The following is a 15,741-nucleotide window of genomic DNA, read 5'->3' on the forward strand; positions in this document are numbered from 1 at the left end:
GGTCGCTCGTGATCGAGGTGATTACGGGGCACACCTTGTTCAACATAATATATTATTTAAAATGTATTAATAGCTAGCTTTCCGCCCATGGCTGTACGTTAGCTCGATAGGACATGCTAACATACACCTTATAATTTCTACTGCTTAAAGTTTTGTTTTGACTTCTTCAGAGTTCTATTTCAAGAATTTATAGACTGTAGGTTATATTTTATACATTTCAAAAGCTTTCAGTGTTTGAAACAAAGAGAGTTACTTTCGCATTTATAATATTATAGTGTTTATAGATTTACAAGCTCTGAAATCATCGCAGAATGTCTTTACGCCGAAGTGACCTGTTTTTTGTAAACATTTAAATTTTTATCGATTTCAGCATCAAAAACAAACGCAAAAGCTATTCCTCCACATAGATGTTTTATCGATTAAATATATCACACACTCAAAAGGTATGCTAGTACCTCCCCTTTATTCATCACCTAAAATATACACCAATTTGACTCACGCCAAGATAATGAAGTTAGCACATTCTGCGCGACCTCAACAAAATGGCTGAATAAAAATGTAAAATTCCTCTTTTACCGCCAACCGTATACAATGGTGTATTGTATTTAAGTATACCATTGGCCTTCGTATCTCCGGAGTAATGACGTCAATGCCCAAAGAGGGTTCACGTCCCTTTTCTTGCTTATATACTTACGGTTCATATGTATTATAAGATTAAATTGATCTCCAGTATTAAGTGCTTAACTATTATAATCTTGCATATCGAATGATTTAACTGACAACTGACTGTGAATATTTCTTTATCAATCTGCATAAATTAAAAACAAATTAAAAGCATCATGATATTTCAGTTCAGTTGAAGAAAAGATATTCATAACATGAATATACAACTCAAATGCAGTTTACCTCTACATATAATATACACATCTATTCCTACAGAAAATTTCAAACAATTACTCATACAACCAGGAAATGTAAAACTACCCGCACACATGCACCCTTGTAACAAAATCTCTCAACACACTTCCAGTCGACTCATCCAATTAATTCGAAGCCTGTGCAGTGCTGTCTGTAGCGAACTAATTTCCGACTTTTTCGTAAGCCGCTAATAAGGTAGTGTGCATACATTAACGAGGGTAGAGCGGTAGCGTGCGCGGGAGCGAATTACTATGTGATATAGAGAAAAAGAGCGTGTGTGCCGAGCACATGTGTCAAAAGTGAAACTTCTTTGGCAAGATTCAAAGATACATGATACCATGACGCGACGGTATTGCCATGACACGACCTTGAAATTTAACTTACAACGCGCTTATTGAAGGTTCAATTGAGAATCTTCTCTTATTTGAACTCGGTTGATAAAATAAAAATTGATTTTAACTACAGTACAGCAAAAAGATAATCCTAAAAGAGAAAAATAGAACCAGGCTGAAGGTCAAGCTTTAACGTCCATAAAAAGGATCTTCGCGATGGAATGGGAAAAGTATGCGACAATAAAAAACTATTTACGACGGTGGAGAAATAGTGAGAGTAGGGATAACTACATTTTTTGTTAAGTTTTAGTTTGTAATTGTAAACAACAGTCAGCAAAAAAATAGCTGATATCCAAAACTTAAGACCCATACAAAGTGGTAATCTGCAGGCGTATAAAAGTAGAAGAGCTGAATGCAGACAATTTTTATACAGATCTAAATTAATTACAAATCTTTCCATTTTAACAGTTCTTCAGGGTACATTCAATTTAATATTTGTAACGCAACATACAATAATCGCTTCCTGCTATAAACTTGAACAGAAGCTAATGAAGGGAACAGGTGAGTTCGGCTTATTTGTATGCATATCAAATGTCTAGTTTGGATTAATTTGGGGGTTGGAGGTTAACTGTTCCTTCTGGTCAAAACTAGAAAGAATTACTTGTTTACATGGTTGAAACGTTTTTTTGTAAATGTGATATTTAATGATGTTAAAAAAATCTTAAAAAATTCGATAGCAAAACTATCCAATTTATTTCTATTTATATTATTTAGTATTTATAGGATTTCAGCCAAAAGTTTAACTGGTAGCTAATTATTTATGCCCAAAAAAAATGTATATGTTGTAACATGAGCTATCAAATATAATAAGCGAAGCCGATGGGGACAGACACAGAACAGTAGATAGAAGTGTAATGTGGGCGTGGCCCACGTGTCACTAGTAAGGTAAGATCACCTTACTTGCTCTCAGTTATGCGCAGAAAAATATTCGAGTCGGTTGTCAGCTGTCAAACCTTTTTTCCACATTTATTCATTAATTAGGACGTGTTGTTCGGTATTAGAGTGCAAAAATGATAGCAGACGAAATAATATCAGCAATGAAGGCATTTCATACCATCGGTAAGTCTTATTTTTATTTATTTTTATTATATTTTATGTTATAACTTCGCTTGTCGTAATTTGTCAAAATTGTATACAAATATCTAGTCAAAATGAACCTTAATACGTAAGAAATTAGTACTATTATAGATTGAACAGCAAACAAGACTTTCTGGAATATTATTGCAATAAACAAACGAATGTCGCTTTAGTGATGCTTGTGGCGTATATCGACAGTATCGATACTTTAGAAAAGACAAACATTATAAATATTAAATTTTGTTTTATTTTTCCTTAGCTTTCATGTGTCCAATTTATTTATAGATTTCCCAAAGAGGCTAATTTAAAAGAGAAATGGATAAATGCAACGTGGCGAGTTAACTGGATGCCGAACAGTACTAAGCGGTCTAACAAAGGCCACCGATACATCAAACCTACAGCAGTTCCAAGATTTAAAATAATGCATATTTTCTGTTTGTATTTTGTAAATATAGATTTATACTATTCTATTCCGTTTTTTATTTAATAATAATAATATAAAAAGACGTACTTAGTAGTATAAACATACTCCAAAATGTGACGCATTATACTATACTCATATAAAAGAAAGAAAAAAAAATGCACAAAAAATATTTATTTGTGAATTATCGATAACAAGGCTGACATCCCTCAGAGCATAGCATCAGATAAATATCAAGTTAATGTCATTAATGTTGAGTGACACAAATTTCAACCTTATCTCTATGTGTTGCGTTTCAAATTTATATCTATCGAAAACTAACGCCCTCTGTTGTGGAGTAGCTGAATGTTTTCGAATTTGGAATTTCTGTGCAATGAGAAACAAAACAGCTAATATACCTAGGGATGTTATACTAAAATAAACCGTAACATGGTGCGTTAGGGTACATATTGAAATGCTGAATTTATAACCTAAGTCAGTTTTTACTCAAATTAAGCTGTCCAATCAAAGGCATAGTTTACTTGTAGTGTACTGTATAACTATCGGTTTAAATGTGTGGGTTTGGCGACACTGGTTTTCATACTAATTAGACATTACAGCACTTCTATATGTTTTTACTGTTCTGTGGGGACAGAGCTCCATTGCTACGCAAAAAGGAATGGGATATAATGTCATTTCCACCCCATATCAAATGTCTAGTTTAGATTATACAGATATATATATATAAACCGAATTATACAGATATATATATTTTGAGAAAAAAAAACATTACCAGTTGGAAATAATCACTCGGAACAGAATTTCAAAGTATATTGAAGATTAAGCGTCTATTTTAACTGTTTACTGGCATTTTTTTTTGTCATATAGATTTACGATCACAGTAAATAATTGTATATCATATAGGTACAGGCATACGGAATGTGGTATTAAATAGTACGTCAATAGAACCATAGTAAAATCAAAGTTCTCAACAATCTCAAATCTTTTTATTTCAGAAAACACACATGGACACAGCAAACCTCCAAGTGACGTAATCAAGAATATGATGTCATACTTTACCAGTAATGGGAATTTATAAGTTCTTCGTCTGCTGCTTCAAATCACAGTTAAATATATCAGATATGTCGGCGCAACGACGATAAACGACTACCCTCAAACTACTAAATAATTATAACTAGCTAAAGTTTACTTTGATCTTTTTAAATAAGTGGTTGATTCATTAATTAACCACTAATGAAATAATTAAATTAACGAAATAATTAATGTTTGTTAAAACTGATGAAAATTCATTGTAAAAATTCGAGTGGCAACACTAACTAATTCTTGTGAGTCATTGTTTGCTTTAAATACGAGCGCCCGATGGCACAGAGCACATTCACTCGCCGGCCATCGGAGCGTTCGGAGCTCTCTCTATAATTTCCAAGTAGATTAAAAAGGCAGTAAAAATACCTACGGGCGTTCTACTTCGAGTATGAGCGTCTGCTCTGATGATGGTGACGTCAGAATTGCTGGCGTCACTCTTTTTAAAAATAGCCTTTGGGCCCCTTCTCCCGTCATCAGAAGTGGGATAGAATTCAAGCTCACTCTTTTAAAATGTTAAACGTTAACGTAGTTTTGTAACGGCATACTGGCGTTTGTGTTTTTTTTCGTGCGTTGTGTAAAGTAAAAGTGTGTTACGTGGATTATTGTAACGGGAGTGTAGTTCATCGAAGGAATTGTGTGTGTTATCTGGGCTGCGCCTCCCTTTGTGATAAGCATAAATCTACGAGAACCTCCGAGAAATCTACGAGAATCTGCCTATATCACAAATGAGTAGGTGTTGATCACATGATACGCGAACGGACTGTCTCTGTCATATGGAGTGTTCAGTATTCTGAAAGGTCAGTGTGGCCGAGGCAGTGTGTTTTTGAAATCCCGAGATGAACTACCGTAGTGTTCTAATACGAGAAAAGGCGTACGAGGACGTACGATTGTCAGTATGGCCGTGTTAGACTTAAAATCTACGAGAACCTCCGAGAAATCTACGAGAACCTTCGAGACTCTCAGAGAACCGACACAAAATACGCCGAGAATCGTTCTCTTCTTCTTTGTCGATTCACTCTTGGCAGAGTGGTCGTGGTCACGTTGAGACATCCACATTGGTAGTGGAGGCGGACACAGCTTTCCGCACGATCTCCCACCATGTCTTCCTGTTACTAGACTGTCTGGTGCAGTCTGATAAATAAATTCCTATAGCAGATTTCACTTGGTCAGTCCAGCGCATTAGTGACCTGCTTTTACAACGAGACATTTACAACGAGGCTGGTGCAGAGCGCGCACCGCCTGTCAGTATGGCCGTGTCGGCGCAACGACGATAAACGACTACCCTCAAACTACTAAATAATTGTAACTAGCTAAAGTTTACTTTGATCTTTTTAAATAAGTGGTTGATTCATTAATCAACCACTAATGAAATAATTAAATTAACGAAATAATTAATGTTTGTTAAAACTGATGAAAATTCATTGTAAAAATTCGAGTGGCAACACTAACTAATTCTTGTGAGTCATTGTTTGCTTTAAATACGAGCGCCCGATGGCAGTGGCACAGAGCACATTCACTCGCCGGCCGTCGGAGCGTTCGGAGCTCTCTCTATAATTTCCAAGTAGATTAAAAAGGCAGTAAAAATACCTACGGGCGTTCTACTTCGAGTATGAGCGTCTGCTCTGATGATGGTGACGTCAGAATTGCTGGCGTCACTCTTTTTACCCGACTGCCAAAGAAGGAGGGTAATGTTTTTCGAGTGTATGTAAGTATGTATGTATGTCTTTTCCTTTGTGACCACCTGTAGCCTAAACGGCTTGATGGATTTTGATGTATGAGGTATCGTTAGATTTGTCTTGATTACGGGAGTGTCATAGGATACATTTTATCCTAAAAGTCCCACGGGATAAAGACATAATAATATTTTTTCTAAATTTCCCTTTAAAAAAATATGTATGCGGTATCATTAGATTCATTTCAATCACTCTTTTTTTAGTGTGCAGTCGGGTATTTTGTTTTTTTAATAATTTACTTGTTAAAAATAGCCTTTGGGCCTCTTCTCCCGTCAGATACATTCAGGATTAATATACTTTAATATCGATGAATCATGATTAAGAAATTAATTTAAATTTATGATAGAAGCAGGTTGTGCCGGTTTTCTATCATGGTTACGGTCGTGTTAATGTAATTTTTTTCTCTGTATAAATAGCATTATCCTCTGTAAAAGCCTACTTTATTCAAAAATAATTTTCAATGTACATATATGCCAAATTACACGATTATCTGTTGAACAGTAAGTAATAGCATGTAATAGTGAAAGCGTAACAAAGGAACAAATTTGATTCAGCTTTAGGCACCGCTACGGAATGTGATTTGTAATATGGCATTGATCTTTGTCCCATGAAACATTGTACAATATTTTTAATATTTCCATAATATTTCTTCAGTTATAGATAATAGCGGTTCTTGGAACAAAATCAATTTATACCAGAGTTCCTTAGAATGTTCCGATACAAAAAATGTTTTATTTTTCTAATTATTTTATTATTTTTATTTAACCATTTCCATTTATTGATAGAAAAAAAAAACATACATTAAGCATACAGAAGAAACACCACATAAATCGACACGATTTGATCGTGGTGCACATGCATTCTAGACGTCAAACAAATACTAGATGAATATTCAGTACATTTCCCAAGAAAACAATTTCTCATTAACACGGCAAAGCAATTATATAACATTTATTTGTTATTATAACTGGTTACCGCATTGCATAATAACAGTAAGCGACCTTGAGTATCTGTTACCGATCTTAGGTGTCTGGCTGTCTTAATACATAGACGATTAGTGCATATTTTTGTTTTTTTTGCAACTAGGTATGTTGGAGAATTAGTGGTTACAAATTGGAACATACTGCACTGTGCACAAGCACAATTATCCGATCAACCGAGAACAAAAGAATAAAGATATGTATATATCATTTCTTTTGCTAATTTCTATATTATACATATAAAGCTTTTATCCAAATTTTGGCGGAGACAAAATAAAAAGTAAAAATCATCAAAATACGCTCAACCGTTCTAAATTTCTGTGGCTTCACGACTTTCTTTTAATAAAGATATAGGTATCCAAATAGATGATAGATTAAAACGAGTTATCTATTGGAATTATCCATAAATCGCACTGTATAAGGAAAACATTATAAAATTATTGTATTCTTAAGATAAAACTTCGGAAGTAACAAGCTTCTCTTAATTTAAGAGACTAAATACCTAGATAATAATTAATTTTTTCAGTCCTTTATGTTTTTTATTTTTTTTAATCAGTAGCTACTTTACTACGAAAAGTATATTATCACTTTAATTTCGGTCAATTTAAACAAGTCCACAGTGAATCTTATTACGTAAAATCACGGTATTATCGAAATAAAATTCTACCCAACGTGATCAATATTTAAAAGCAGCTTAGTTCTCCAACAGCTGCCTAGCCAACTTAAATAAAAAGAAAATTCGTCTAGAATCAAACGATCCATAGATAAATATTCTATAAGCGTGCCCGACTTGCACTATAAGGGAGCATACCAATATTCTATAGAGACCAAGTCCATTGTAAGTGTTATGCAATAATGCAGCAGCTGTTATGCGCCCTAAATAAATTTTATCGAGCAAAAAATCGTTCATGCCACAGGTTCACGCATTAGTTTAGATTAACTTCTGTGGCATATGAATATTTTATTGTACCTATGGATTTATTTTAATTGTATTGTTGTTAGAATTTATAGTATGAATCGCTGTTAACTGATATGTGAGATGCCGTAATTTTTTGTTTTTCGTAAATATCCAGGGGAATATTCAGGGTAAGAATTTACTACTTAAATTATACTGTTCAATGTACAATATAACAGGCAACAAAGGATGTCCTTGTACGAATTTAAATATGAAAATAGAAAAAAAATATTCTTGAAATATCAATTAATGTTTAGTGCTGCTCCAAAATTTAATAAAGGAAAGATTCAATTACTTAGGTATATACACAGGGTATAATCGTTAAGTGTGCACAGGCGATTATTCAATTTAAACCGATATCAAAGTACATAATTATCTAATTCGTAAAATGACAACTACACCTGGTATAATATGTGATGTGAAAATCTATTAATATTTAATACCAAACCTAAAATATAGACACCATTAAAAAATGGTCAAGTTGAACAATCTTTGCAGCTTATTATATGTACATATTGACAAAGCAATACCTACTATATTTAAGACAAACCATGTGAATATTGGCACACTGCAATATATTATGATGTAATTTCTAAATTAACTGCTGAAAATATGTAACGGTTAAACAACTATTGAAGCTTGTGTTATTTTTATTGTGTATGGAATATAGTAAAAAGAGTACAGAAAAAATCTCCAAATTTAGTGCAAAGCATAAAATTCGAGAAGCATTCAACCGATTTGGCTACTATTTTTAACGATTTGTTAAGGCAACAGAATCTTATGGAGAGAGAACTCGGTTAAGGTTGAATAGGACAGAACAGTGTCTGCTGGGGCTAGTTTCATTTAAAAATCGCTTATTGGCATCACAAGCAATAAATGCCTTTTGATTTTTGTTGTAAACAAAAAAATTAATTCTACCAACTGAATGCATTAAAACAAATGTAATATTAACTAATCATTAAGGTATTTAAATATGTTACATATCCAGACAAATTGTCCATTACGCTTTGAACATATTCTAAAGCGATGAATTAAGATGTGTAAGTTAGTATATAGATCATTTATTAGATTGAAGCCGTGAATAATAATTTTTGGTACAGATGCAAGGTTGCGTCTGACTAAATAAATTTTTATCTTTGCTAAACTCTAGAGTGATAGAATTTGCATCACAAATAACCAAATTATATGACTATAGCCAGCAAATGATACAGATGGAAGCCTAGGATGTGAATGTTGTTAAAAAAATGAATTTAACAATTCAAACAGCCATTTTACGTTTATAATAATATTGCTAGTTGCTCCAAGGAAAATTGTTTGATTTTTGCAAACTACACTATTTAAACAGTCCAAAACATTGAATTTGTTAAATGTTTTTCAATTATTTGCACATGTAAATACCAGATGTCCATAAGATACTTATAAATTTGCATAACTAATATTACAAAAAATGTCTTATTATACAAGACAACCCACAAGTTAACAATGATAGCTAAACATGATAGTTTTTTGTTACAATGATGAGGTAATTTTAGATTAATATTGTGTTAATATCTTCTAAAAGTATAATGACCATTTTTTATTATCCAATAAGACAATGTGTCTAGGCATTAATAGAACAATAACTCTAATTGGTAGACTAGATAAAGTCAATTAGGTCATTCTAATTCACACCTACAAATTAAATCAATCTTTGGCCGCCGAAAAATCTTTATTAGCAATTGAACAGTGTGAAATAATCACAATAGGTGAAACTTAAAGTATTCTAATTGTTAAAATCATGAGTTTAATATTCAAAACAATGTTAAGTCCTCGAGATTATTATGTAAGACGAAAGATGAAGGCTTGTTTCAAAAACTGGCAAAAGCGACAATATCTTCATAGAACTAATCTAGGCTTCACTGAACAGGGCCAATGTACTTTTATGAACCAGAAAAATATAATTTAGGTCATACTCTTAGTGACACCTATATACAAGCACGGTCGCACCCCGCAGTACACCAACGACAGCTGCGCAAAAATACTTCTTCAGTACTAAATCGCACTATAACTAAATATTTCTCACATAATAATGCCAATTTAAACACTGCGAGCTCACCGAGCGTGTGCTAAAATAACACAAATATTGTTTTTATGCTCAGTCGCTCACAGAAACACAAGAAATTTATTATTTCTTACCTGTTTATTCCTATTGTCGACACCGTTCGCCTTCGCGTCCTGAACATTCGCATTGCTTTCCTCACTTTTTTCACTTTTCACACCCTCCAACGCCATGATCAAACTCGTATTTTATTCACTACCATGCGCAAAATATGTTAATTTTTCGGAATTCACTGTATATAAAAAAAATCGGCACCAATAGATACGAGAGCACACTCCCAGAGAAAAATTCGTCACAGCAACATACCGCCCTAAATTAACCGACGCATCGAGCGCGAATGAAGTGAAGTATGAAGCTCTTTGAATCGTCAATTTGGCCGGTGAAGCGACGAAACGTCACTTCTGTGACATAACGGTAGTGTTGCTATAAAAGAAAATTAAGTTTAAAATTGAGCTTTCGCAGTATGTTTCGCAGTTCGTCAGACAGCAGACTGCTATAAAAATTAATTAACGTAGCAAGTTTTTAAACTTGAAAGAAGAACAAAATATATTTACATTGTACAGCATCAAACGATACTTACTACGATTACAATATCTAGCTGGAAAAGGTACATTTCATTAAATCCTCATAGTTTCTACTCTTCTAGAATAAAATTGAATTAGGTAAGTAGCGGGAAACAAATTAACTTTATTAAAATATAACGTGTTTGTGTTTATTTATCGTTGATTTATTAAGTAATAATCTTAGGTAATAATGCAGCTTATTTCATCTTACAGAATAGCGACATCTATTTTTATTATATAGTATTATAGTATTCTTTACGTACCTCACATAATTTAATCGTAATTTTGTAAAAATGCAATAGATGGCGTTGATACTAAAACACTGTCAGTTGTCACTGTAAATTCGCGCCAAATAAGCGCTATCCTGTGAAGCATGGTTTCTTCAGTTATAATAATTTAAGGTCTTTGTGTATAATTTGTATTATGTCGTGTAGTAAAAAATTTATTTCTACTAATATTAAATACTACATGTAAACTATTATTGCAAATTATTAAAAAAAAATCTCCACGGCGGGGAATCGAACCCCGGTCTCCCGCGTGACAGGCGGGGATACTCACCACTATACTACCGAGGATTACATCAGGAATGCGAAAGAACACTCAACACACATTTTAAAGTGCATTGTCCACAGGCATTGTCAAGTAAGTTCACCAAAGAGTACTATAATAATTAAAGTTTACTTATTAACGAATACCACCTTAGAGTAGGTATATATTATACTATCTACTATTGTAATATATACTCTAAGAATACCACAATCAACACAGCTACTGTTTTAACATTTAGGGTGCTTTTGTATATAACATTTACCTACCTATAGCATGTGCTATAGGTAGGTACTGTTACTGAATGCGTTTGATATCCACCACTCATATTCATTTGATGCATATAGCTTGGCACTGGTGGAAACGGTTTCAACTAGTTTCAACTAATATAATATGTTTTTGATTTATACCTACTCAGTAACACTAAACACACATGACACAGGTAAGAAAACTCATATTTTACGCAGGTGAAACCGCGAGGACCAGCTAGTTTCAAATAAATCTGTTCGGGTAGTAAGAACAGCTAATAATTTTTATAAGAGATCGTAAAGAATGCATAATTACACTAAAACATCAAAATAAAGATACCTAGTAGAAAATAATTCTTCAAAAGCATTTCAAAAGCTATTTAATCCTTCTTGTATAAAAAAACGCAATCATACTTTTCTATTACAGAAGTTTCATCAGCCGAACACTTTATAATGAAACTATGTAGGTACATAGACAGGTTACACTATTTTTAATTTTATCGTAAATTCAATAGACTCCCTGCGTTATTTAAAGTTCTTTATCAATACGTATCTTATAAATTGGGCTTTGGTTTGTTGGTTGAAAATATTTGCTCAGAATTATAGAACAAACCTATTGTTAAGTACTAAGGACAATTCAATTAAATTTTTATATTATTTATTGTAATTTTTAAATCTAGTTTCCAAAAAGACACAAACTATACACAAACGTTTGTCGACAAAATGTCAAATGAATGACCTAAAATAATATTATAAATTACCTAAAATATTCTTACATTGTGTTACTAATTAAAACATTACCTATCACTAATTAATATATTATGTAAGTACCAAGGTAATGTAATTGCTCATTTAATTTTTTAAATTATATTTAAATATAATTATATCATAAATTTCTAATTTTCTAGAATGTACACAACGTAACGTCTACAACTATGTAAGTACTTATAAAATGCATAACTTTTGCCGCAGTTGTTAAAAGCTAAGTAGAGCCATAGACTAATTTTAGATTCTATTAGTCCATGGTAGAGCTACAATTAATCTTAGAGATAATTTACCGAAACCAACGTCTTCAGATATTACCTATATAAATATCTGTTGTTCACGACATATTATATTAGAACTAATCGCCTGGTAGATCAACTTCATTGTCGATGCAAAATTCAGAATTTGCACCGGTTTATCAATAACAATATTGTAAACAAATTGAAAGTATTTATCGTCTAATGACCAAACCCATTTGAAGTCGACATCCTGACGACCGTATTTACCAGATAACATTATATTATAATTACTGACTCATATTATTTACATACAGACAGTATACAAATCACACTTTTTTTTTAAATTTCATAAAATAAGTCTCCTAATTAAAATAAAACATTGGAAATAAGTACTTTTTAATTATTCGTTGTTAGTTAAATTATTGCAAAAGTTTTTTATTGGTTAATATAATAATTCTATTAAGCGACAAATTGAATTATAAAGTAGGCACTAGGCACCTATAGTCTACAGATCAACATCTATTTATAACATTTTAAAATTCTTATTATGATGGTGAGGGCTGACGCTTCCTCCAAAATAGAAAAGTAAAATTCATGCGATCGTCATAAAAGCGAATGCGTTTTAAACTCCTCGATTCAAAGTAAATAATTTTAAAATGACCATACAAACATTTACTAGGATAAAGCATCACAATTATACAGCATAAATAGCTAAATGAATATTAATTTTCCGCGTATGACTGTTTTACCTACAGTACCAATATGACATCGTATTTTATGGGAGTAAAGTGGACGTTAACGCATCCAGTGTTTCTGTGATTACGCACGTATACACTAAAACAATGCATTATTGTTATAACATATTTATTTATAAGTGAAAAATTTATTATTGAATAAAAATTTATGAATAAGTGACAAATTTTTAGTTTTTATATTTAATCTGTGATAGTGAATATTTTTCAAAATGATTAAGTGTGAGTATGATTTTTAATCAGCTGTATTTTAATATTATCGTATTAGAAAGTTATTTCGATTAGATGTGTTTATTATTAGATGTGCTTTGTTTTTAGATGCTTTTTCATATAATATACGGTTTATGTCGATAGATACTGGTATATTAAAATGGCATTTAGTTTACAAATTTTGTAATCATATAAATACCTAATTAGTTATTATGTAAAAGCATTTACAAATTTTCCGAATTTTTTAAAAACTGTTTTTACGTTCGTTGAGCAAAAAATAGAGATTGTGTGCAATACCTTTCTTATTTTCAATATAATATGATTATAATATATTTTGATGGAATAGAATTTATTTACCTAATGTTGATTAAAATCAGTATAATATAATATCTGAAATAATTTATATAAGACGTGAGGTCAAAGATCTAATGCATCTACGATGCACACGCAGATATATTATTATGACTTTGAACTGAGGAAGACGCAGTTTTATGGAAAAATGTTTTTAAGACTATATTCATTATTATATTGAGTATTCACTGTTTGTATTATCCTTCCTCATTTTTCATAATACCTAGGTAAGTAAATACATTTATGGGAAAAGGCATAGTTATTGTGGTTAAGCGCAAAATGGGTAGAAAATAGGTACTAATTTTATTCATACATAGGTATGTACTTAGCTTAGTAATTACTTAAAGTGGTTGATTTGCAATTTTCACATGTCATTCGTTGACCATACCTACTCTTTAACTAATGGACAGTCAAGATTAGTTAACGAACCGTTTATATTTGTAACATACCTAAGTGTTGAACATTTTATTATAAAAATGTTTTATCAGCAATATCGATCATAAGACTTTCCTCTGGTATAAAATTTCCTAATGTATTTGTATTTGTATATCACGGTGCTTGTAACCAAATTACATGAAAACAGTTCTACCCGTTTCGATAGATTTTATTGTGAAAAAAGATCGGACACCGACACTTCCTATATATGTATAATATGTAGGTACACATTATTATTTACATTATAACTGTATGAACAACGATTGCCGAGTCAGTAATAAGAAAAAAATATATACATATTTGTGCAGCATGCATTTCATCAAAGATAAAATAATATAAGTAGAGACTATTTAAAAATCAAGACCAACGATAAGATAGAGACGTGCTCGGTTGAATTAATTAATTTTTATATAGCTACGATTATATTTTATACTTACAATGAGATTTAAGACCTTAAATGGTTTATTTTCAAGTTTTACTTCAACTTTATCCACTGAAAAGTTCTCTTAATTGCCTAGAAAAGTGCAAATGATATTACCAAAGGAAAACAATACGTTACTTATACTTATTTATTTTTATTTATTTATTATATGCTTTGTTGCATTGAATAAATAATATTTATTGATATAAATAATACAGAAATGCACGAATCAATTAGGTACTTATAGTACAGTAAACAGTGTCGCAAGATCACGTTGGCCTTGTAAACGATATGTTACTACTTACTAGTATATTAATTATGAACCTATATAATGCATATAATCTATATGTTGTTTAAGTACCAACTAACTCGTACTTTGATTAAAACCATAATAGTTAAATAAAATTATTAAAATCGAATCTGTACTCTTAACTTAAAAAGCCAAAGGAGTAGAGCTAATAAAATACCTTCTACTTACAAGTTACACAAAAATCAAAACGTGTACTTAAGTAAGTAAATAATAAAAAAACATTTAGCGCACAATTATACCATAAAGTTAAAATAACGAAATTGAAAATAAAAAACTTGTAAGTTGATTGAATAAAGGAAGAGTTCTATAATAATTCTTAGTAAGTAAATTACATATTTACAAAGCATTTTTTTGTGTGGTGTCTCTCAATGTTAGCCAGAAGGGCTTCTACATTTTAATGCGGACGCGTGGGTGAACTGAAGGTTCACCCTGGTAGCGACATGCGCAAGGGCGTCCCCCCTTGATGGGGATCTCGATCCTCGGCTTGGGCTGTCGCTTGAGTGGAGGAGGCCGGAAAGGCCCTAGTCGGAAGGGATTTACCAAGCATTTGAATGCCATAAACCTAAAAATAAAATAAAATAAAAAGCGTAATAAAAAGTTTTACATCTATAATTGCCCGGCATGAGACAAGTGGCAATTGAAAATTATTAATGGTACATGCAGTGAATTGGCTACAAGGTTACTTTGATATCCATCATACTAATATTATAAATGCGAAAGTTTGTGAGTATGTATGTATGGATGTTTGTTACTCTTTCACGCAAACGCTAATGAATCAATTACAATGATTTTCCCGATTTATGGATTTTTCCTGACTTATAGAAATGTTTGCGGCAAAGAGAAATTTTCCTCACGTATAGAAATTTTCCTGGCTTATAGAATTTTTCCTGACTTAAATAAATTTTCCTGGCGTATATAATTTTTCCAGATTTATACAAATTTTCCTGACGTATAAAAATTTTCCTGGCTCATATATTTTTTCCTGACGTATAGAAATTTTCCGAACTTATGGAAATTTTCCTTTCTTATAGAAATTTTCCCGACTTATGGAATTTTTCCTGACGTATAGAAATTTTCCGGACTTATGGAAATTTTCCTTTCTTATAGAAATTTTCCCAACTTATGGATTTTTCCTGGCGTGTAGAAATTTTCCTGGCTAATAAACATTTTCCTGACTTATACAAATTTTCCTTGTCTTTATAAATTTTCCTGACGTATAGAAATTTTCCTCGTTAATAGAATTT

The 15,741-nt window shown here is 31.8% G+C and overlaps 1 protein-coding gene, 1 long non-coding RNA gene and 1 other non-coding gene across 3 annotated transcripts in view; 1 reads left to right on the forward strand and 2 right to left on the reverse strand.

Moving 5' to 3' along the window:
- The window catches only part of LOC149897900 (uncharacterized), a 169,746-nt gene extending 159,755 nt beyond the window's left edge, over positions 1–9,991 (reverse strand). Inside the window, exon 1 of the mRNA XM_090115811.1 lies at positions 9,735–9,991. Within this exon, the coding sequence (XP_089971937.1) occupies positions 9,735–9,830 (96 nt within the window). The 5' untranslated portion in view covers positions 9,831–9,991. The remainder of the gene's footprint in view (positions 1–9,734) is intronic.
- On the forward strand, positions 2,204–2,857 carry LOC149897901 (uncharacterized). The gene is made up of 2 exons (XR_016458125.1): positions 2,204–2,369; positions 2,673–2,857. It is a non-coding gene; the product is annotated as an uncharacterized LOC149897901 (long non-coding RNA).
- Positions 9,992–10,723: 732 nt separating the features above from the next.
- TRNAD-GUC (transfer RNA aspartic acid (anticodon GUC)) lies at positions 10,724–10,795 on the reverse strand. The gene has a single exon. It is a non-coding gene; the product is annotated as a tRNA-Asp (tRNA).
- Between the last annotated feature and the right edge of the window lie 4,946 nt (positions 10,796–15,741).

Source organism: Colias eurytheme, chromosome 24 (assembly GCF_061535395.1).
Source record: "Colias eurytheme isolate Ceu_HAF_F1 chromosome 24, ilColEury1 Martin Lab GWU primary, whole genome shotgun sequence".
Lineage (NCBI taxonomy): Eukaryota > Metazoa > Arthropoda > Insecta > Lepidoptera > Pieridae > Colias > Colias eurytheme.